The sequence below is a fragment of the Grampus griseus genome (genome assembly GCF_964374135.1).
Source record: "Grampus griseus genome assembly, chromosome: 16".
Taxonomy (NCBI): domain Eukaryota; kingdom Metazoa; phylum Chordata; class Mammalia; order Artiodactyla; family Delphinidae; genus Grampus; species Grampus griseus.
Genome location: NC_139010.1, coordinates 51,665,351 through 51,690,419, shown reverse-complemented (window position 1 = coordinate 51,690,419; position 25,069 = coordinate 51,665,351). Strand labels below are relative to the sequence as shown.

The following is a 25,069-nucleotide window of genomic DNA, read 5'->3' as shown; positions in this document are numbered from 1 at the left end:
CCCCTCTCCCCCCGTCCCGACCTGCCGTCGGGGCGCCCCGCGGCCCCCGCCCGGCACCTACCGCAGTCGCACCGGCGCCAGCCGACACGATGGGCGGCAGCTTCTCGCGCTCCGGTTCCTTCCCTTTCTTCTCCTCGGGCGCAGTCGCCGCCACAGCCGGCGGCGCGGCGGGCGAGGGCACCCGATCCACCTCACTCATGTCAAGCTGAGCAGCGGGAGCGCTAGGCGGCGGCGGCAGCGGCGGCCGGGCTGCTGCTGGGGCTGGCGCTGCTGCCGCCGCGGCCGCGAGAGGGCTCTGCGCCGTCGCGTCCAACCTCAGCCGCCGCTCCGCCCCCGCCCGCGCCCGCGCCCGCGCCCGCGCACCCGCCGCGCACCCGCACCGCGCGCGCGCCCGGATGCCCCGCCCCCGCCCCCGCTCGCTCCACCCGCCAGCCGCTCCCGCCTGCTGCTCTCCTCAATCGCCCCCGCCCCGCCCCGTGCTGGGCTCGCGGGTCGCGCGTCCTGGACGCTGGCCGCGGCCGCCCTTACTAACCCCTGGGGCCAGGAGACGAGGCGCCGCCGCCGCTGCGCCGCCATGTTGTTTGCGGACTGTCGCCCCAGATGGCAAGGAGGGGGTTCGGACTAGAGGCTCGGGACTGGGGGGGACAAGGCGAGGCCTGCAAAGGGTCGCGCAGGGATAGAGCGTTCCCGAGTGGCGCCTGTGGGGCGGGGCGAGCACGGCAGCCTCCTCTGCACGGACGGCCCTGACTTGGGGCGCGTAGACCCGCGGGATCTAGGCTGGTGGCCTTTTCCTCCCCAGCGCCCGCAAAGCCGTCGCCTTGGGGCCAATGCTTGTCCCTGCCACCCCTGCCCGCCCACACGCCCGCTTGCCCCAGGAGAGAGGTCTCGAGCCTGCGCATCCTTTTTTAGTCGACCGACCCTTTCTAGATGCCCAGAGATCCCCTACCTACAAAGGAAAAGCCTAGGGTGGGGGGAAGGGAAGTGAGACGTCGTGGGCCCCACCTTCCGCACCGCAGGGTGGGACGGCCAGGCCACACTTTCCATTCCTGTTCCTCTCGTCCCCACTTGGACTGCCAAATCCGCCTCTCCCTTCCCGTCCCCACGCGCCTACATCTCGCTCTCTCCCTGCATCCCTTTGCTGCCTCCGATCCCTTCCTTTTATAAGTTACAGATGGACAGACCCAAGCTCTGCCGCATTAATGTCATCATTAATATGGGAACGAACTTTAAAACCGAGGAGGAAAGCTTTTAATCATGATACTAAACCACCCCCAGCCCCGCCTCCATCCCCACCCCCACGATGAAGCCACATAGACATTTCCTTTCCTTTCCGCCCCTCCTTTTGCTTTTCTCAGTCTGCTGGAGCTGCGGAGACACCTGCTGATTTAAGGGAAGGGAGAGAGCAAGAATGCGCTGCATCGCCTATTAAAAGTAGGGAATTTCTTGACGTTCACATCTTCAGATTTTTCGGTTGCGGCTTTGTTATTTTACTTGAGATTGAGTGAATTTTCAGATCAAGGATACCGAGATCCAAATAACCAAAAATATCTCTGAAACATGTTTGAGACGATGTTTGGGTTGTCTATTATTTTACATAATTCAGAGTTATTAGCATAACTAAGTACTAGTTACAGTGCATCGTGAAATGAGGTTGCATGTTTTTCAAACCCAGACTTTGTAACAAGCAGATCTGAAGCAAACCATGTAATGAATATAATAATTAGTATTCCAGATTACCTTCTAAATTGTAAATTCTGACGTTCATTTGTAGAAAGGCTTTCTAGTTTTACTACAGTTGCTGTCATCACCTATTTAAATGTTAGTTAGGAAAAGGTTTGAAGTGCCATATAGTCGGCAAAAAGTATTTCATTGCTAATTAGCTTTGGAGGGAAATGATGTGGACACATTACTTTGAAGCATTCTCCTTTCTATTTTTCTTGAATTCTTTTTCAGAATTTTCTTTCCTTCTTAGACCTCTGAAATACTCATTCTATAGGGAGGAACATACAGTTATTTCCTACTTTTAGCAGGTGAGTGTGCTGATCTTTTGATACAGCAACAACTGAAATGTTATTTTATAAACGGAAGACTTTACAGTTCAAGATAGTCTATACTGCGAAGCTAGGTTAATAGAACAAATAGTAGGGAAAATAGCACAATCAGCCCTCCACACCCACAGGCTCTGCCTCCACCGATCGAAAATATTAGAAAAAAAATTCCAGAAGTTCCATAAAGCAAAACTTGAATTTGCCACCATTTGTATAGCATTTACATTGTATTAGGAATTATAAGTAATCTAGAGATGATTTAAAGTATGTGGGGGGCTTCCCTGGTGGCACAGTGGTTAAGAATCCACCTGCCAATGCAGGGGTCACGGGTTTGAACCCTGGTCTGGGAAGATCCCACATGCCGCGGAGCAGCTAACCCCGGGCGCCACAACTACTGAGCCTGCGTTCTAGAGCCTGCGAGCCACAACTACTGAGACTGTGCTCCAAAACTACTGAACCCCGCGCGCCTAAATCCTGTGCTCCACAACAAGAGAAGCCACTGCAATGAGAAGCCCACGCACTGCAAAGAAGAGTAGCCCCCGCTCGCCACAACTAGAGGAAAGCCCGCATGCAGTAATGAAGACCCAAAGCCGCCAAAGATAAATTTATAAAAAATAAATGAATAAAGTATGTGGGACCATATGTGTAGGTTATATGCAAAGACTATAACATTTTATAAGGGACTTGAGCATCCTTGGATTTTGGTATCCACAGGGGCCCTGGAAACAATCCCCCTTGGTTGGAGGGACAACTGTATCCTTTTTCCTAGTGTTTTCAACTAGATTTAGTAATCGGTGATTAAAATGATTGGATGAGAAACCACGTGAATTACATGCCTTATGCCTTCTCTTTTCATGTGTGAGACTAAAAGTTTGTACATGTCACATTCAATAGAACAAAATGCTTTAATACTGGCAAAACAAGGCAAGTCGGAAATTTTAATTTCTGCTACTGCACCAGAATAGATAATCCACTTCTACACAAGTCCACTGATTAATTCACCTGTGAGTTACATACAAAAAAATGATAATTCGTTGATGTTCTCTTTTACTTCCTGTTAAATACCTTGCTCTCAATGCACCACCTCATCCCTTCTTCATCCTCATGAGCTCCAGGATGGAGGCTGGAGAGTGGGAAAGGGGCTGCTGGAAAGCTGCAGAGTGATGGCTCCAGTGGGCTTGAGCAACATACTCCTACCTGCCACCAACATGCTTCTGAAGGCCCAGGTAGGAGTGAGAGGGTTGTGGTACAGGACATACAGAGAGCTCTGGTCATTCTGTACAGAGGTGTGCAGAAGATGCCTTTCAGCTCTGCCAAGTGTCAGCAAAAAGTGCAACAGTGATGGCATCTAAGTACAAACCCGTTAGCCCAGGAAAAAGTGGGAGTGAGGCAGGAGAAGCATTTCACCTTCCTAAGTCCAGGAGGAAAACGTGAGCTCATTCATATACCTGTGGGGTATAGGAGTTTGGGGGCAGGGTGGGGAAGCTACAGATCTGGTTATTTCCGTGAAAGAAAAGCAAAGACCAAATTACAAGGTAATGAAAGGTATAAATTATAGATAACATTCTACTGTAATTATATACAGTGATACTACAGTGAACAGTAGCAAAGTAAGTTCTGACAGGTTGGTTAAAAGTGGTTTATAAATAACACCTTAATTATATAAGGTAAAGCTATGAATTAGTGAACTTTTTTTTTATACAGCAGGTTCTTATTAGTCATCCATTTTATACACATCAGTGTATACATGTCAATCCCAATCGCCCAATTCATTGCACCACCACCCCCACCACCACCACGGCTTCCCCCCTTGGTGTCCATACATTTATCTCTACATCTGTGTCTCATTTTCTGCCCTGCAAACCGGTTCAGTGTACCATTTTTCTAGGTTCCACATATATGCATTAATATACGATATTTGTTGTTCTCTTTCTGACTTACTTCACTCTGTATGACAGTCTCTAGATCCATCCACGTCTCAACAAATGACCCAATTTCATTCCTTTTTATGGCTGAGTAATATTCCATTGTAGAACTGTACCACGTCTTCTTTATCCATTCACCTGTCGTTGGGTTTCTCTGGGTATATGCCCAGTAGTGGGATTGCTAGGTCGTATGGTAATTCTATTTTTAGTTTTTTAAGGAACATCCATACTGTTCTCCATAGTGGCTGTATCAATTTACATTCCCACCAACAGTGCAAGAAGGTTTCCATTTCTCCACACTCTCTCCACCGTTTGTTGTTTGTAGATTTTCTGATGATGCCCATTCTAACTGGTATGAGGTGATACCTAATTGTACATTTGATTTGCATTTCTCTAATAATTAGTGATGTTGAGCAGCTTTTCATGTGCTTCTTGGCCATCTGTATGTCTTCTTTGGAGAAATGCCTATTTAGGTCTTCTGTCCATTTTTGGATTGGGTTGTTTGTTTTTTTAATATTGAGCTGTACGAGCTGTTTATATATTTTGGAGATTAATCCTTTGTCCGTTGATTCATTTGCAAATATTTTCTCCCATTCTGAGGGTTGTCTTTTCAGCTTGTTTATAGTTTCCTTTGCTGTGCAAAAGCTTTGAAGTTCATTAGGTCCCATTTGTTTATTTTTGTTTTTATTTCCATTACTCTAGGAGGATCAAAAAAGATCTTGCTGTGATTTATGTCAAAGAGTGTTCTTCCTATGTTTTCCTCTAAGAGTTTTATAGTGTCCGGTCTTACATTTAGGTCTCTAATCCATTTTGAGTTTATTTTTGTGTATGGTGTTAGGGAATGTTCTAATTTCATTCTTTTACATGTAGGTGTCCAGTTTTCCCAGCACAACTTATTAAAGAGACTGTCTTTTCTCCATTGTATATCCTTGCCTCCTTTGTCATACATTAGTTGACCATAGGTGCGTGGGTTTGTCTCTGGGCTTTCTACCTTGTTCCATTGATCTATATTTCTGCTTTTGTGCCAGTACCATATTGTCTTGATTACTGTAGCTTTGTAGTGTAGTCTGAAGTCAGGGAGTCAGATTCCTCCAGTTCTGCTTTTTACCCTCAGGACTCCTTTGGCTATTCGGGGTCTTTTTTGTCTCCATACAAATTTTAAGATTTTTTGTTCTAGTTCTGTAAAAAAATGCCATTGGTAATTTGGTAGGGATTGCATTGAATCTGTAGATTGCTTTGGGTAGTAGAGTCATTTTCACAATATTGATTCTTCCAATCCAAGAACATGGTATATCTCTCCATCTGTTGGCATCATCTTTAATTTCTTTCATCAGTGTCTTATAGTTTTCTGCATACAGGTTTTTTGTCTCCCTAAGTAGGTTTATTCCTAGGTATTTTATTCTTTCTATTGCAATGGTAAATGGGAGTGTTTCCTTCATTTCTCTTTCAGATTTTTCATCATTAGTATATAAGAATGCAAGAGATTTCTGTGCATTAATTTTGTATCCTGCAACTTTACCAAATTCATTGATTAGCTCTAGTAGTTTTCTGGTGGCGTCTTTAGGATTCTCTATGTATAGTATCATGTCATCTGCAAACAGTGACAGTTTTACTTCTTCTTTTCCAATTTGTATTCCTTTTATTTCTTTTTCTTCTCTGATTGCCATGGCTAGGACTTCCAAAACTATGTTGAATAATAGTGGTGAGAGTGGACATCCTTGTCTTTTTCCTGATCTTAGAGGAAATGCTTTCAATTTTTCACCATTGAGAATGGTGTTTCTGTGGGTTTGTCTTATATGGCCTTTATTATGTTGAGGTAGGTTCCTTCTATGCCCACTTTCTGGAAAGTTTTTATCATAAATGGGGGTTGAATTTTGGTGAAAGTATTTTCTGCATCTATTGAGATGATCATATGGTTTTTATTCTTCATTTTGTTAGTATGGTATATCACATTGATTGATTTGCGTATATTGAAGAATCCTTGCATCCCTGGGATAAATCCCACTTGATCATGGTGTATGATCTTTTTAATGTGTTGCTGCATTCTGTGTGCTAGTATTTTGTTGAGGAATTTTGCATCTACATTCATCAGTGATATTGGTCTGTAATTTTCTTTTTGTGTAGTATCTTTGTCTGGTTTTGGTATCAGGGTGATGGTGGCCTCATAGAACGAGTATGGGAGTGTTCCTTCCTCTGCAATTTTTTGGAAGAGTTTGAGAAGGATGGGTGTTTGCTCTTCTCTAAATGTTTGATAGAATTCACCTGTGAAGGCATCTGGTCCCAGGCTTTTGTTTGTTGGAAGGTTTTTAAACACAGTTTCAATTTCATTACTTGTTAATGGTCTGTTCACATTTTCTATTTCTTCCTGTTCAGTCTTGGAAGGTAATACCTTTTTAAGAATTTGTCCATTTCTTCCAGGTTGTCCATTTTATTGGCATAGAGTTGCTTGTAGTAGTCTCTTAGGATGCTTTGTATTTCTGTGGTGTCTGTTGTAACTTCTCCTTTTTCATTTCTAATATTATTGATTTGAGTCCTCTCCCTCTTTTATCTTGATGAGTCTGGCTAATAGTTTATCAATCTTGTTTATCTTCTCAAAGAACCAGCTTTTAGTTTTACTGACCTTTGCAATTGTTTTCTTTGTTTCTATTTCATTTATTTCTGCTCTGATCTTTATGTTTGCTTTCCTTCTGCTAACGTTGGGTTTTGTTTGTTCTTTCTCTAGTTCCTTTAGTTGTAAGGTTAGATTGTTTATTTGAGATTTTTCTTGTTTCTTGAGGTAGGCTTGCATAGCTATAAACTTCCCTCTTAGAACTGCTTTTGCTGCATCCCATAGGTTTTGGATCATTGTGTTTTCATTGTCATTTGTCTCTAGGTATTTTTTGATTTCCTCTTTGATTTCTTCAGTGATCTCTTGGTTATTTATTAACATATTGTTTAGCCTCCATGTGTTTGTATTTTTTACGGTTTTTTTCCCTGTAATTCATTTCTAATCTCATAGTGTTGTGGCCAGAAAAGGTGCTTGATACAATTTCAATTTTCTTAAATTTACTGACGCTTGATTTGTGACCCAAGATGTCATCTATCCTGGAGAATGTTCCATGCGCACTTGAGAGGAAAGTGTAATCTGGTGTTTTTGGATGGAATGTCCTATAAATATCAATTAAATCTATCTGGTCTATTGTGTCATTTAAAGCTTCTGTTTCATTATTTATTTTCACTTTGGATGATCTGTCCATTGGTGTAAGCGAGGTGTTAAAGTCCCCCACTATTATTGTGTTACTGTCGATTTCCTCTTTTAGAGCTGTTAGCAGTTGCCTTATGTAGTGAGGTGCTCCTATTTGGGTGCATATATATTTATAATTGTTATATCTTCTTCTTGGATTGATCCCTTGATCATTATGTAGTGTCCTTCCTTGTCTCTTGTAACATTTTTTATTTTAAAGTCTATTTTATCTGATATGAGTATTGCTACTCCAGCTTTCTTTTGATTTCTATTTGCATGGAATATCTTTTTCCATCCCCTCACCTTCAGTCTGTATGTGCCCCTAAGTCTGAAATGGATCTCTTGTAGACAGCATATATATGGGTCTTGTTTTTGTATCCATTCAGCAAGCCTGTGTCTTTTGGTTGGAACATTGAATCCATTCACGTTTAAAGTAATCATCAATGTGTATGTTCCTCTGACCATTTTCTTAATTGTTTTGGGTTTGTTTTTGTAGGTCCTTTTCTTCTCTTGTGTTTCCCACTGAGAGAAGTTCCTTTATCATTTGCTGTAGAGCTGGTTTGGTGGTGCTGAATTCTCTTAGCTTTTGCTTGTCTGTAAAGCTTTTGATTTCTCCATCGAATCTGAATGAGATCCTTACCGGGTATAGTAATCTTGGTTGTAATTTCTCCCCTTTCATCACTTTAAGTATATCATGCCACTCCCTTCTGGCTTGTAGAGTTTCTGCTGAGAAATCAGCTGTTAACCTTATTGGAGTTCCCTTGTATGTTTTTTGTCGTTTTTCCCTTGCTGCTTTCAGTAATTTTTCTTTGTCTTTAATTTTTGCCAATTTGATTACTATGTGTCTGGGCGTGTTTCTCCTTGGGTTTATCCTGTATGGGACTCACTATGCTCCCTGGATTTGATTGACTATTTCCTTTCCCATGTTAGGGAAGTCTTCTACTATAATCTCTTCAAATATTTTCTCTGGTCCTTTCTCTCTCTCTTCTCCTTCTGGGACCCCTATAATGCGAATGTTTTTGCATTTAATGTTGTCCCAGAGGTCTCTTAGGCTGTCTTCATTTCTTTTCATTCTCTTTTCTTTATTCTGTTCCACAGCAGTGAATTCCACCATTCTGTTTTCCAGGTCACTTATCCGTTCTTCTGCCTCACTTATTCTGCCATTGATTCCTTCTAGTGTAGTTTTCATTTCAGTTATTGTATTGTTCATCTCTGTTTGTTTGTTCTTTAATTCTTCTAGGTCTTTGTTAAACATTTCTTGCATCTTCACGATCTTTGCCTCCATTGTTTTTCCGAGGTCCTGGATCATCTTCACTATCATTATTCTGAATTCTTTTTCTGGAAGGTTGCCTATCTCCACTTCATTTAGTTGTTTTTCTGAGGTTTTATCTTGTTCTTTCATGTGGTACATAGCCCTCTGCCTTTTCATCTTGTCTATCTTTCTGTGAATGAGGTTTTTGTTCCACAGGCTGCAGAATTGTAGTTCTTCTTGCTTCTGCTGTCTGCCCTCTGGTGGATGAGGCTATCTAAGAGTCTGGTGGATGAGGCTATCTAAGAGGCTTGTGCAAGTTTCCTGATGGGAGGCACTAGTGGTGGGTAGAGCTGGCTGTTGCTCTGGTGGGCAGAGCTCAGTAAAACTTTAATCTGCTTGACTGCTGATGGGTGGGGCTAGGTTCCCTCCCTATTAGTTGTTTGGCCTGAAGCAACCCAACACTGGAGGCTGCCTGGGCTCTTTGATGGGACTAATGTTGGACTCTGGGAGGGCTCACACCAAGGAGTGCTTCCCATAACTTCTGCTGCCAGTGTCCTAGTCCTCACGGTGAGCCACCGCTGCCCCCCACCTCTGCAAGAGAACTTCCAACACTGGCAGGTAGGTCTCTTTCAGTCTCACTTGGGGTCACTGCTCCTTCCCCTGGGTCCCAATGTGCACACTACTTTGTCTGTGCCCTCCAAGAGTGGAGTCTCTTTTTCCCCCAGTCCCGTCAGAGTCCTGCAATCAAATCCCGCTAGCCTTCAAAGTCTGATTCTCTAGGAATTCCTTCTCCCGTTCCTGGACCCCCAGGTTGGGAAGCCTGACGTGGGGTTCAGAACGTTCACTCCAGTGGGTGGACTTATGTGGTATAACTGTTCTCCAGTCTGTGAGTCACCCACTCAGCAGTTTTGGGATTTGATTTTACTGTGATTGCACCCCCCTACCGTCTCATTGTGGCTTCTCCTTTGTCTTTGGATGTGGGGTATCTTTTTTGGTGAGTTCCAGTGTCTTCCTGTCGATGATTGTCCAGCATTTAGTTGTGATTCTGGTGTTCTCGCAAGAGGGAGTGAGAGCACGTCCTTCTACTCTGCCATCTTGGTTCAGGGCCGTGAACTTTTTTTTTTAAAGAAAACATCTTTTTCACATTTCAACTGAGTGTTGTTCTAAAGTAGTAAACTTGGAGAAATGAACTTTAGCCATGTTGACACTGTTGAAAGACATTGTTAGAACTCTTCCTTAGATTTAATTGCTGTGGCTTTTAAAAACTACTGTTAAAAAATATAGCTTACCTTTATTACATGAACAATACATTTCCATTGCAGAAAAAGTTATAAAATACAGATCAGCAAAATGAAGAAAATAAACTCTGGATCCTTCCCAACTTCAGGTAGTCACTAAGACCTTGGTCTGTATGTTTACAAAATCTCCCATCTGTCTGTCTGTCTACCTATCTATCTAAACACACACATAGTGTTTCTTGCTTCGTTTTTATAAAACAGAACGTCCTGAAATACTGTTTTGTATCTGTGCAACTCATTCTTGAGAATACCCTCAGTGGTGCGGTAAATATATCTTTTGAGGATGAATTTTTAAAAATTACTCAATGTTATGGAGGGCCAAGACTGAGGAATAGAGTGGATGATGATCAAACTTTATATTTTGAATCAGACCTCTCTCGAATCTGTTCTTTCTCTCTGGATTCCCATGGCCGTTAACCTAGTCAATCCCTTAACATCTCTAACCCAAATTAATTCCATAGCTTTCCAACAGGTCTTGCCTTCAGTGTTTTACCTGCTCCTATTGCTACCAGAATGCCCTTTTCAAAATACATAACTTCTTGTCAGACCTTTCTTTAACAATACTTCAATGATGTCTCAAAGCAAAACTCTGAAACCCCTAGTGTAACATTCACCTGAATTCTTTATAAAGAGCTCCTTTTCTTAATGTCCTAACTAGAATCAATTGTTTCTTTCTTTCTGCTCCCAGAGTGTTGTACACACATATTTATGCACCTATTACACTACATTGTAGTTATTTGTTCCCCCAGTAGGTCATGGCAGAGAGGGGAAAGGCCATGTCTAATTGCACCTTGAATCCCCACATGTAGCACACTATCTGGAGTGTGCTGTTGAGAAGGCACTCAGTAAACTCAGAGTAAAGGAAAATAAGATGTTTTCTTAATGTGACATTTAAGGGGCTCTGAAAACTGTTTCCAAAGAGGAATGACAAAAATGCTTCAAGTGATGAGATGCACTTTTTTTTTAATTGAAGTTGATTTACAATGTTTCAGGTGTACAGCAAAATGATTCAGTTTTATATATATATATGTATATATATATTCTTTTTAAGATTCTTTTCCATTAGAAAAGAATACGTTTTTACAAGATATTGAATATAGTTCCCTGTGATGTACAAGAAGTCCTTGCTGTTTATCTATTTTATATATTATAGTGTGTATCTGCTAATCCCAAATTCCTAATTTATCCCTCCCATCCCCTTTCCCCTTTGGTAACCATAAGTTTGTTTTCTATGTCTATGAGTCTATTTCTGTTTAATAGATAAGTTCATTTGTATCATTTATTTTAGATTCCACATATACGTGATATCATACGATATTTGTCTTTCTCTTTCTGACTTACTTCACTTAGTACAATAATCTCTAGGTCCATCCTTTTGGCTGCAAATGACATTAGTTCATTCTTTTTTATGGCTGAGTAATATTCCATTACATATATATATATATATATATATACACACACACACACACACACATACATACATCTATATATATATCACATCTTCTTTATCGAGCTGCACTAATTTAGATGATTTGTTCTGGTATTGCTTCTTAAAAAAGTCTTGATCTTCTAGCACAGTGCTGTCCAATAGAACTTGCTGCAACAGTGGAAATGTTCTCTATCTGTACTGTCCTATATGTAGCCACTAGCCACACGTGGCTACTGAGTACTTGAAATGTGACTATCGTGACTGAGGAACTGAATTTTAAATTGTAGTTAATTTTGGTTAACTTGTATTTGAGTAGCCAGTTGTGGCTAGTGGCCAGCATATTGGACAGCACAGCTCTAGAGTGTGAACTTGCAAAGAATAGCCCCAAATTAGTGGCACCCTTATTAATAAACTTTAATGTATCTTTAATGTATCTTAACTTCATGCTTCAGAATATATGCAAGCAAACATTTCCCAAATGATGAGGGCAGGTCTAAACGAGCTCTAAATGGCTAAGCCTAAAAGACTAAATAGCTTCTTTCTTTTTTTGAGGGGGACGGTTCTTTTCTTTACTATTTTCACAGAAATTTGCATTTTCAGAAGTGGATGAGATTAACTACATTTGACTGCATCTTGTCTTAGCCCAGTGCTATGTAGAAATGACCTTAATCTGGTGCTACGGAAAAGAAAGTGTTAATGGCAGTAAAGTTGAAATGTTTGTATATGTTTTCAAGTTGGTTTTGGATGCCCTCTTTAGACATTTCCAAAGAAATAACAATATCCAAAGAGATAAATATATCTACATATATTTATACCTCATCTAAATCTTAATCCCAATTTTGCATTTGCTTTCTACACACGAGACAAAAAAAATAAAACAATAAATTTCACAATAAAAGCATGCATTTATTTATAATTTTAATTAATTAATTAATGTATAATTCCATGCATGATGCACCTATTTCAAATTTTCATGAGTCTAAGTTAACAGAAACTCTCTATGTCCTAAGGTTGCTGAAGATGGCAAAACAAGTCAGAATGGCAGACACTGTTATTCATTCTTTCTTTTTGTGTTGCTAGCAGAACACTGATTTAATTTGGCATGGCAATATGCCTGGTTAAAAGTGGTTTCTTTTCTGGACTTCCCTGCAGCTAGAGGTGGACACGTGACATAATTCTGACCAATGAGGTGTAAGCTGAATGGTTTAGGGGAAGTTTTCGCTACCTTTGTCCTGCCTGAAATGAGGGTGTGATGTGTGTATATGGTGCTACAATCTTATAACCATGAGGCTGCAAGCATGAGGATGAATGTCAAAGGACTCAGGACAGTGTAGTGGGGAGACAGAAGGATTTTGGAACATTCATGAAATTGGGGAACTGATATACCAGCTTGCATTGTCTATATCTGGTTTTTCTGTCATTTGTAGCTAAACACATTTCTTTTACACTCAGCTTGCACACATACTAACCCACAATTTTTTTTTCTTAGTTGATCCCAAAACTAGTTAATTGGTTGGATTTCTACTGGTTTAACCTGTTGTTTCAGTTATAAAGACACAACCCTAATCAAGTAAAATGTCTCATCTTAATTCTAAGATTTTCGGAAATTGTAGTAACCTTTATAAAAGCATGAACTTTATTGTTCAGAGTTAGAAAAGATGCCTCTAAATTTCAACTCAAGGTACTGGAAAGAGTTAAATTAGGAGTTATGAAAACTGGCTTTTAGTTTCGGTTCTTCCAGTTTTTAACTAATTAAACTAACTAACTTTGAGTTAGCTTCCTGATCCTTACATGGGTGTTGTGAAGCAAAATGAGAAAACAAACAAAAGTGCCTTTTGAATTACAATGCATTTTAATAAATCTAACTTAATGAGCTCTTACTAAGTAAGAGAATCTGCTAAGCACTTTCCCAGGATAGGTTCATGTATTCTCCTTAGGAATCTACTTTTAATATTGCCATAGAATAGGAACTCATCCCCATTTTATAGGTGGGGAAATTAAGGAATCATCTAGTAGACTGTGCAGATTCATCTCTACTTCCCACAAAGCACAACATAGTTGCTCAAAAAAACCCCAAAAACTTCAGGCAGGAACAGATGTGCATTTTATTCCTTTTGAGATCCTGTAATTGTATACCATTTAGGATGTCGTAAACTCATAGATTTGGCCATGATAAAGGATGGCTACTGAAGGCTTACCCAGCACCTCCCTCTTGCCTGACTTCCTAATGGAACATTTTCTACTACAGATACTGAAATAATCATCCTTTATTAAGGTGGCAATCCAAGTTCAGCATCTCTGGCTAACAATTTCTCTTGCCTCTAGATGTTTTTGAGGACAGATACAGAGGATCTCCAGCCTTTTGTAACCTCCTGGCCCACAGGCTCAACAAACATTTTTGAATGGATGAATGTTAAATGTTTCACCAAGGCGCTGCTTTTGGAGGCTCTGCAAACGTTACTATGTTACAGTCATGTTTTGATCAGGAGAGCAACAGAGAATATTCTGGAAAGATCTGAGTAAATCTTACATTATTTAGATATATTAGGTATTAGAGTTTATTTCTGAAGGGCAGGCGAATATGAAATTGGGATTCCCAGTATCACTGTTTAGGTGGAGGCATTAGCACTTGGGGGATACACTCACATGGTAAATTTCCGCCAAAAACAAAAGAGATGCATTAAACCTTTCTGGAATGACTCTATTTCTATCAGATTTTTCTTCATAGGAAGCTGAAGCCCTGCGTCACTTCATCAGTGGCAGGATAAAGGTACCCTGTGATGTGAGGATTGCCAACATGAGGACACCTTCCAGAATGTCAAGGAGTTCCTTGCTTAAGTGTCTGTGCTAATGCATTCTGATGATTATGGACCATTGTTTCTTATCTCTGAGCCTTCTTTTCACCATGCAGGAGCTTTGCTTTGTGACAGAACGCTATATGGCACTAAAACATCTACTTGAAAAAAAAAGTGCTGTCAACGTAGAAGTATTAATACATGGTAAAAAACTCATGGTGAAAGTCAAGAAGTTCCATGACTACCTTGATACTCAAATGCTTTTATAATTATATTGATTACAAACCTCTTTTGGAAACCCATTTCTAACGACAAATTTGTACTCTTCATGATGGCCCTATCATAGCGTTAGTTTCTTTTGTCCATCGCCGCAGATGGGACACTAGTCTATAAGCCCAGAAACGCCAGGATGAATGTCAATGCCCTCGGCTATCTCCCACTGTAGATAATGTGCCGCTGAAAGTTTTAATTTTAGAAGGCCTTCCTGACTGTTGCCAAAATTTGGCCTCTGTACCCCGGTGCTGCAATAAATCTTGGAGACAAAGTTTGGGGTGAGGTAGAAAAGAGTAGCTTTATTGCAGGGTGCCAAGCAAGGAGTCCCAGGCAGCTAGTGCCGAGACCCGAACTTCCTGAAGTCTTTCAGGGAAAGGTTTATAAGACAGGGTGAAGAAGGGGGTTTGTGCAGGGTGTGATAAGCTCGTGGGCGTTCTTTTATTTTATTTTATTTATTTATTTATTGGCTGTGTTGTGTCTGTTGCTGCACGCGGGCTTTCTCTAGTTGTGGCGAGCGGGGGCTACTCTTCATTGCGGTGCAAGGGCTTCTCATTGTGGTGGCTTCTGTTGTTGCAGAGCACAGGCTCTAGGTGTGCAGGCTTCAGTAGTTGTGGCACGTGGGCTCAGTAGTTGTGGCTCACGGGCTCTAGAGCACAGTCTCAGTAGTTGTGGTGCACGGACTTAGTTGCTCTCTGGCACGTGGGATCTTTCCGGACCAGGGCTCGAACCCACATCCCCTGCGTTGGCAGGCGGATTCTTAACCACTGCGCCACCAGAGAAGCCCCATGGGCATTCTTCTGATTGATTGGTGGTGATGTAATTGGGAGTCAGCATCATCAACCTTATGGTTCTAACTGGTCTGGGGTCTACGTGCTTGTGGGCAGCATACAGTTAACTTCTTCCACCTGGTGGGGGGTTTCAGTATCTGCAAAACAGCTGAAAGGACATGGCTCAGAATGGTTATCTGTAGTCCTTGAGGAAGAACTAAAGGTCCTTGACTTTGTTTAATGGCTAAAGTATTATTATTTTGTCTTGCTTTACTGTTTTCCTTTCTTTCTGCATTTTCTCACTTCTCTGATTATATGTTTACTAAAGTTTTTCTACAGACAAAAGGCAGCCAGACGACATGCATAGGGGCTTATTCTGGGAAGGCCTCATAGGGTCCTGCTTGGTTACATGACCACCTTTATCTGGTTGATCAAATTGATAATTCAATCACCAATTAGCCAACATTACTGATCGCTTACTATACAGCAGGCAACATATTGGACTGGGTGCTTAGGATACAAGATTATGAAGCTATCCCCAGAAGTTTACAGTGTAGTGCCATGGTCCCCAAACTTTTGTGTAGCAGACTCTCTTGGTAGCTTTTTAAAATGCAGACTTTCAGACTTCACCCAGAGATTAAGACTGTCAAATTCCAAAATCCTCAGGTGGGAATGGGGGAAGGGTAGGCCTTCATGCTGTAGTCAACAGAATAGTAATCTCTAGAACGTGAATGTACCACCTCTGTGCCTGTAGAGTCTGGGAAGTCGAGTGGGTGTTGTAGAGTCTTCCTAATAACCATTTCCCCATCTTTTGGTAAATACACATCCCTCATATACACATTCCCTATCCCCACCCAGTGTGCTTCAGGAGACCGTGTCACCATGTCTGGTTGTCTGGGTCCACACATTGCTCGGAGTTCATCAGCACGATCCCATCTCTCCATCACAGTATTTGGCTTGGGAATGGGCACCTGAACCAATAAGAGGTGAAGAAGTGTTTTATGGGAACTTTTAGGGGAGGATGTGTTCTTACATAGACCACGTACAGGAACAACCTCCTCTCTTCCAAGATGTGGTAGAATAAGCAAGTTCCCAAGGAGTTCGGGATACCGCTCTTCAGATTAAAGCTGACCCCATGGAGGACAGAGAAGGAAAAAAAGGGACCAAATATTTAATGACATTGACGAGCCACTCAATTTCTTTGGCTCATTAACTCCTGTTTCTTTTGAGAAACAGTGTATGTGTGTGTATGTATGTGTGTTTGTGGTGTTTTTTGTTTGTTGGTTGTTCAGTTGTTGTCATTACTTGCAGTGAAATAAGTCCTAGCTCTTGTGGTAACTGTGAGGTTGCCCCAGGAATCCTCATTGTAAACAAGCTACTCCAGGTGATTTTAAACTAGGTGGCCATGAACCTAGTCTAATACGTTTGGATAGGTATCATTTTCAGAGAGTAGAGGTGTCTGCCTCATAAGCTTATTTTTGAAAACTAAGGAAAATATGTAGGTTAATAAAAAATGTTTAATCAAATCATATTTAGTGAGTTGTGTTTTGAAGCTTTGACTCATTTGTCCATAATGCAGCCATCAAGGATAAATGACTTTTGAAACTTAAAATCATACATTTTCTGCTCTGCTAGCATAAGAAATGATTTCACTGCAACCACAGTGACAACAATTGTCATGTCTCATGTGGTAAATCGGAGAAAATGAGTTTTAAGTAATCATTACTTAGGGAAAATTGAACTGTCACCTTAAAGAGTCAACAGATCAGAAAATTTCAACAAAGCTAAGAGTTCCTTTACTCTTCAACTCCATTAAAGTAAAAAATGCTGCATAAAATTGCTATGCACCATCATTGCCATGTTGCCCTTTCAGATATTGTTACCAGTCCAAGCTCATACTGCTCACCACATGATAGGCCAATAAATCGAGAGACGGGTTGCTGGGGCAAGGAGTAGCAACTTTATTCGGAAAGCCAGCAGACCAAGAAGATGGCAGACTCCTGCCGCAAAGAAACATCTTGCCTGAGTTAGAATTCAGGCTTCTTTCATACTGAAAGGGGAGGGAGTGAAGTCAAACATTTCCAGGGTCTGGTCAGCCCCCGGAGGGGATGTGTTAATTTCGTCCTCCCTGCAGGCCTTCACAGGTGGGCCTGGTCAGGATGTTTCCTGTAAGCTAAGCAAAGGTATTTTAGCTTAACATCCATTACCTGGGAGGCAGGGTTCCCAAAGATGGGCAATTATGTATAATTTAAGCTTATAGGCAACATGCCTTTTGTGATTAACTTGTAATAGAATACAAAGTTTCTTCCCTATTACAATATATCTCACTGTTGATGAGATAGTGAAATACTAAAATCTAGTGAATCATAGATCAAAATGGACAAAAGAAAATTGTATTGATTATTAACTCATACCTTGGAGGATTAGGTATAAAAAGATTTCCATAAATGACAACTCATTAATATTAATATTCTTTTTACTTGAAGGTACTCGTTGTATCTGTGATTAACCTGTTACTTTCCCAAAAAGATATTTTCTAAGGAAAAGACCTGAAGGAAAAGGGACCAAAACAATCTTAAAAAGTTTTCTATAAAATTCCAACATGCACTATTAAAAGACCTCTATTTGATTAAATAAAATAACCTTGTATGATTCTAAAACCCTTATCTGTGGCACAGGTCTGAAATCTTTCTGTCTGGCAACCGAGGTCTCTGCAAGGCTGATCACTTGAGGCAGAAGTTCCATTGGTCAGTATGGTAGGCAGAATTTCTGAAATGCTCCCCCAAAATGTCCCACCCTAATCCCAGCCCCTGTGAATGTGAAGCTCTCTCCCTCGTGTGATCGTGTTATGGGACACAGCTGACCCTAGGGGCGGGCGATTCTCCAGGTGGACCTCATCGAATCATACGGGTCTTGAAAAGCGGAGTGCTCGCGCTGGCTGGCAGCAGAAGTTGGAGAGATTCAAAGTGTGAGTACGCTGCCGTGTGCCATTGCTGGCTTTGCCTCTGGAGGAGACCACGAGAAGGAATGTGGAGCCTTAAGGAGCTGAGAGAGGGGCCCCAGTGACTGCTAGCCAGGAAACAGTGACCTCAGCCCTACAACTGCAAGGAACTGAATTCTGCCAACAGCTTGAATTCATTTAAAAGTGAGATCGCCCCAGAGCCTCCACAGAAGAGCCTCCACGCAAGGCCGACACCCTGACCTCAGCCTCGTGAGACCCTAAAAAGAGAACCCAGCCAAGCCCACCTGGACTTCTGACCTAAAGAACCGTGAGTTCATAAGTGGGTGTTATCTTACACCCCTAAATTTGTGCTATTTTTTTATATTGCAATAGAAAACTGATATAGTCAGGAAAAATGCGACCAGAATATTTAAGGTAGAAGGAACCTCAGAATGGGTCTAGTGCCCTAGCTCCCTGGACAAAGGAGGTCTCTAGACACAGGAAACAGTGTAAAACCGCAGGCTATTTCAAATATTTAGAAGTCTACGTTGTCATACATTTATTATCAAATACTGCTGTACAGATTTACTTGATAACCATCGTTTCTCTGTTTCTAGCCCCACTAGAATACAAGTACCACTAGGGCAGGCATGCTTTCTCTTTTGTTCACCATTATCCCTAAGAACAGAACCTGATACCCAATGGGCACTTAATAAACATTTTTCAAAAAATCAAATAAATGACTTGGGCCAGGATTATATCAAGTCAGTATTATAACAACAATTATTCAGCTGTTGCCAATTACTTGTTTTGAACTCATTAGAGAGGTAATAATAAACGTATTTGTATTGTAAATGAAGTTAGATTGGCCAGATGATTCAAATCATAGGCTTCATGGGCAGGGGAAAGTAGTAAAAAAAAAAAAAGACATCAGTTATTCATCTGTTTTCAAGAAAACATGTTGTTTGTCCACATCCCACCTCTAACCATACAGATGAGGGGAGTTAGTTAGGTTAAATGAGTCTGTAACTGTTAGCTAAACTGTGGTACTGGCTCTAAATATTTATACTAAGAAGTTTTTTAATCAAACAAAAATCTTTCCAAATTTAAAACTGATAAGTGCTACTGCTAAATCAGCTGTGTGAAGGGAAAGTGGAAACAGACTAAAAAAAGCAGCTTCAGATTCACAGTTATTGGAACGGGAACTCAATTCCATTCAATTTAATTAAATGAAATTTACTGAACACCGACTATATGTAAGATATTAATAGACACTCTTTGGATCATGAGGATGAGCAAACATGCTTTGATCCCGGAGGAACTGCGGTGTAGGAGGGGAGCTAAGGCTTGTACCCATATACAAACAACACGAGGTAGAATGTGAGGGGAGCTATCAGGGAGTCACAAAGAGCTGTGGGAGCGAAGTGGGTGGAGGGCTCACTTGAAGCTGGAAGGGGCAAAAATGTTTCATGGAGGAAGCGTCATCTGGCACCATGACAAGGACCACTGAGTGGAGTTTCCTCCAAAGTTTATTTACATGTTCCAGAAGAGATGTCTCATTAGAAACTTGCCCCTTGAGTTCTTGCCTTATCTATGGCCTGATATGTAAACAGAAGGAAAACCAGCTGTAGAGTTGCTATGCCTCAGAAATAAATAGGCAGGAACTTTTTAGACTGAAAGTTGCACTCGATTTGTATTTTCTCAGCACTCACTTATTCCCCTGTCCCTCAGTTTTCACTTACATGCAGTGATGCTTAACTTTACCCTGGGATTAATGTGGAGGATCAAGCATTTTAAAATGTGAAAAGATACAGCACTAACATCAAATAGCTGCTTCATATCTGAGAGGAAGTAAGAGCATCTCCAGTCACACTTGTAGCTGGTAGTTTCTTCTCCCCGGGTCAGGGAACTGATCCCTAGACTCCGCACTCTGGCACTTAGCCCGTTTCAAGGGTTCTTTTTACGTTTGTGGAATGTTTCCTCAAACTTAAATACAGAATTGATGAAAAGACATGGCAAAAAATTACAAAGAACATCTGAGAAATAATATACACTTTTTAAAAGCTACTTTCCTTTTTCATCTTGGAGCTGTATCAGTGGTGTTTCGTACTCTTGATTACATTGCCCTCTAGTGGTATCATGAGGGTGTAAGTGCAATAAACATTTCCTTTTAGTCTTATTCAACATTTATTGAGCATCTATTGTATACTTAGCACTGAGGTAGGCTCTGAGAATACTGAGATGTTAAGACACAGTTTCTACTCTTGTTGAGCTGTTGGTCTGGCAGTAGGGGTATTTAACAATAGCATAGTGTGAAAAGGAACTACAGGAGAAGTACGTACTGTGAGTGTGCAGAGAAGGTAACCAATTCCCCTTAAGTGTGTCTGGACGGGCTTTTCAAACAAATTACACTTAAGAAGCACCTTGAAAAATGCATAGGAGTTTTCCAGACCTGTGTGTGTGTGTGTGTGTGTGTGTCTTCATGATTGAAGAAGCAGCCTGAATAAAGGAAGCTGGTCCTTTATTAACTATTAAAATGCATAATGTGTTCAGGTGACAGCTAGGTGCCTTTCATGTGAGATTCAAACGTGCTTCGTCCTGTTGTTATAATCCTGCATACTCACATATACTCACAAAACACTTCACAAACTTCCTGCAGGTTGTATATTAGAGAGGTTGGGATAAACTAAATCAAATAGGCATCTACATTAAAGTCAAGATTTTGCTCTACCATGATTATACCTATCATGATTCTAACAATAATATATCACACATATAATACAATTTTATAATAAATTATAAGTGATGTGTTCTTAATGTAGATCACTGTTCTAACGCACACTATAGTTCCCATCCTCCCCTTCCTGAATGTATAATACTTTCTTTTACCATCCCTTTTAAAATTCCTATGTCCTTAATTTGTGGGGGAAAAAATCAGAGCTTGAAAAAATACAATTACTTAACTATTAGACTCCAGTGTTTTGTGGATTGGCTGACTGACTTTGTGGGTATATCTTTTGTTGTGCAGAAAATGCAGCACCTTTCTGGCTTCTGGACATCTAGTCAACACTTGTGCAGATTCTTGGGCCGTCCCCAGCTCTGCCACCATTGAGATGCATGCCTTAGGCAGCTTCTCCTGGTGCCCATTCCCGCCCCCCCCGCCCCCACCCCCCACCCCCCCTCAGGTCTGTGGAATGGGGGAGGGATGGAGGTGTGATTATCTATAATCTATGACCCAAGATTCTTTCCTCTGCAAAAGCAGCATCCTGTAGGGGGCAAACTTGGGTTCTGAAGGCAGACAGATTGGGACCAAATCCTGGCTCTGCCATTTACTAGCTGTGTGATACTGGCAAGTACCTTGGTCTTTCTGAGCTCCAGTTTCCTCATCTGTAAAATTGAGATATTAACGTCTACCTCCAGGATTACTGGAGGGATTAATAACAATACATGAAAAGTGCCTGGCACAGAGAACGTGATCAGTAGAGATTCATTCCCTTCCCGACGCCCTTCATTCACTGTCATAAGCATAAGCTGTTCCAAACTTCTGCTTAAACGTGAGCACCGCAGAACAACTTTTACGTGTATTCCGTTTTGCCAAAACTACCTAACATCCAGAAAGGGCCTTACCACTTGCAACTCAATCTCAAATGCCTCATCTCATTGAATCCTCAGCCAGCCCTGTGAGGGAGGGCATCTCAACATCTCTCAACCACCATTGACTGAGAATCTGCTCTGTGCCAAATAAAATGCTGGGAGTAAAGCACTAAATCCCTGCCCTCCAGAAGCCCCCTCAGTCAGGTGGGAAGAGGTAGATGAGAAAACCAGCTGCAATTCAGTTTAACAGGTGCTGTGATACAGGTAGAAGGTGCTAAAGAAGCAGAGAAGAAGGGCACTTAATTTAAATTGATCCTTGGGGTGAGGTGGGCAGGTAAAGTGAATCAGGAAGAATACATAAGAGTTTTTCTTGTGAATAATGAGAGAAATATGCATGGGGGTTGGGGGGAAGGGAAAGTGCGAAGGTGAGGGAGAGGGTGGTGGAGGCGGGTGCTGGAGGGGGACTTTTCCAGGAAGAGAAAGCACAAATTGAGGCTAGAAGCTGAAGTCCACACTTGTGGTCAAAATAAATCTTCTAGGTCGTCATATTTTGGTCATTTACTTATGTGTACGTTGGACATGGTACTGTGAGATGAATGGGCTGTGTAGCCTGGCTAATTGAAGTTTCTTAGAAAAACCATTACCTCTCTCTGCAATAACTTAGCTATGTTCCAATGAAAGATGAAACAAAACTATTAAGTCACCGGTCTCTCTGACCCTAATCAGAATAGGGATAATCGTCCACGGAGTCATGGTGCCAATACTATTATATACACAGATATTCCTGTGATGGATTTTTTCCTTAAACCCATGCGTCTTCTAGATGACAAAAACTACCTTAAAAAGTGGCATAAGTTGCTTAGATAACAATATGGCTTATTTATTCACTCTGCCTTTGCCCATCCCATCCATGTAACCCAGCTCTTCAGTGGATGTGGACATCTTAGATTCGCTTCTCCTTTTGCTTAGCTGAAAAGGGAGCGCTCACAAATTAGAATGCCAATTGTGAGGTAAATGAGCACCACAGCAGCATGACGAACAGGCTTCCAAGCCACGACGGTGATGGAGTTGTGCTGTAAGAGACATAGCAGATTTTTTTCCCTCCCTAACTTGGGCAGGGATGCATTCACTTCTTCTCCAGCCTTGATTCCTGGCATGAACAACCGAGCACTTGCATTTTTAGAGTCCTTTTTTGGGGTGAACGCTTGGTGTGTAGAACTTTTCCTCCAAGGATAATTTTAGCATTAAATTATTTCAAATCCTGGCAAATTTCAAAATATGAGTGGGTGACTTAGGAAGGATATATTCTCAAGAAATAACAATGGTGTCAGTACAATCCAAGAGACTTGGAAAAGGGTTTACATACACACATGTACATATACTCCTTCACTTCCCAGAAATTGAAATTGATTTAACACATTGAGATTAAATTACGTGGGTGTTTCTTTTAAATGCCAAAGAATAAATTTACTTTGTCATTAAGGACAAACATTTCTAACCCACAGAAAGAGGGCAGAGAGTTTGGGCTTAACAAGTATTTTAGGAGAATTACTGTTGCAAATGCAACCCCCATCCCCAATACACCACTCCCCTCTCTCTCCTGGGGTTTTCCTTCGTGGAACACCAAAATCAATAAGGCAATTAAGGTAGAGATTCAGGGTATATACTAATCATCCTGTGTGGTTCCAGAATATACATTTGCAAGGGCTAAATGAAATGCCCCCAAAGAATAAGTAACTACACATGCACACATGTAATTACCTCTATTTTCTTGCATTCCGCATTCCCTTTAATTTCTCCTCCTACCTCCCAAGTTTTGAGAAAGAAAAGTTGTATTTTTCTATGTACAATATCCTCCCAGTTGGGTTGTCATTGGTAGCAGGTAAATAGCAGACTTGAAGTGACTGCTCTATTTCTGTGTATTCCGTGGAGTCCAAAACAATGTAAGAGCTCAGTTTAGTATTTCTGTGCACTTATGTGAGGGCAGTTAGTCTACTGACATATACCAGTTTAACCCAGGGGATTTTTGTTTCCAAAAGACAGGAGAAAGTAGATTATCTTTGAAAATTCATATCTTTGGCCTCGATTCCTGACATAGATGTAATAATAAGAATTACCCATAATCCCACAGCATAGAGATGATCATTGCTAACACACACGCACATCACGTGGATGTCATTTATTTATGCCTAACAACATGGCTGGGTGGGTGTGTCTGTATAAATAAATTACATGCCAAGTTACATACATCAGGAGGGCCACGATGAGGTGGTCACCAGGCCTGGGCTGCAAGTTTGCCAAGGGGCTGCATTTCTGGGCACTTAGCTGAGGTGGAGCGCCAGTAATGCTCTACACTCCACAGCCTCTACAGCTTTGTATTATGACAAATACCAAAAAAAAAAAAGGCACACGGAAACACTAGAACTAGAAAGGGAAGCCTCTTCCTCCTACAAAGTCCCTCTAGTGTCCTATGCTGATAAAGCTTAACACTGTCCTTTTGGCAAAGGAAAGACACTCAGGGTCCATTTGCATCATCACAGATCAGGTAATGAAGAGTGTATTTGGAACTGAGAGGCAATAAATGGATAACAGACACACCCCCTTCCCCCAAGAAAAGGGAAGCATTTTTCCAAGCTGTTCTCAGAGGGCCACTCATGGCAGGTGACCTGGCCATCTATTTATCAAGATTTCAGGCTATATGGTTTGAACTCCTTAGGTTTCTCTTCCCTCGGCCTCAAATGTCTTTGCTTTGTTTTGTTTTCTCTTTACATCTTTGAGGAAATACTTCTTGCATTGCCTGGCATAGCCCTGCTGAGCAGACAGTGGATAGGCTCTTGCCCTCTGGCCATAGTTGGTTACAGTCTGACTCAAAGCTAGACCTTCCAATGGCCAGGACTGGCCAATCTGGGTCTCCCTTTGAAAAATTAAAAAGCACAAAGATTGCAACTCACACCTATATACAGACTTGAACCACAAACTGCATGCGGGGGAAGCAGAGAGTGGAAGGAGGAAATCAGGCAGGTGAGCAGAGAGCTGTGACCCCAAAGTGAGCGAGAGGGAGAGAACGTCTTCCAAGTCACTTTCCAGTTCCTATGAAGCTATCCCTCCGAACTTAGGTTCTGGGAAATTCCCTTGAATCCCATCAATAACCCCTGAGTTTCACCTGTGCTGCTTTTAATGGATGTCCGTTTCACGGTAACGTTTGGCCTCTTTCTAGGCCCAGGTTTCTCATCCTTGGCGCTATGGACATTTGGGGTGAGAGAATTCTTTGCCATTGGAGGGAAGGTGGGTGGGCTTTCCTGTGCATTGTAGGATGCTGAGCAGCTTGTCTGGACTCTACTTACTAGATGCCAATAGTTCCCCCTGTCATGACAATCAAAAATGTTTCTAGACAGTGTTGAATGTCCCCTGAGGGGCAAAATCACCCCCAGCTGAGAATACCTGTTCTAGACCAATCTCTGCTTAGGCTCTCAATGCTTGTCCCCTTGCCGCCTCTGAGACAGGCCACATCAGTTCCTTGCCTT

General features: G+C 41.6%; 1 protein-coding gene across 2 annotated transcripts in view; it reads right to left on the bottom strand.

Annotated features, from left to right (window-relative positions):
• The window catches only part of HECTD2 (HECT domain E3 ubiquitin protein ligase 2), a 77,162-nt gene extending 76,928 nt beyond the window's left edge, over positions 1-234 (bottom strand). For both annotated transcript variants that reach the window (XM_082674317.1, XM_082674318.1), the window contains exon 1: positions 62-234. In XM_082674317.1, the coding sequence (XP_082530443.1) occupies positions 62-199 (138 nt within the window). In that variant the 5' untranslated portion in view covers positions 200-234. The remainder of the gene's footprint in view (positions 1-61) is intronic.
• Between the last annotated feature and the right edge of the window lie 24,835 nt (positions 235-25,069).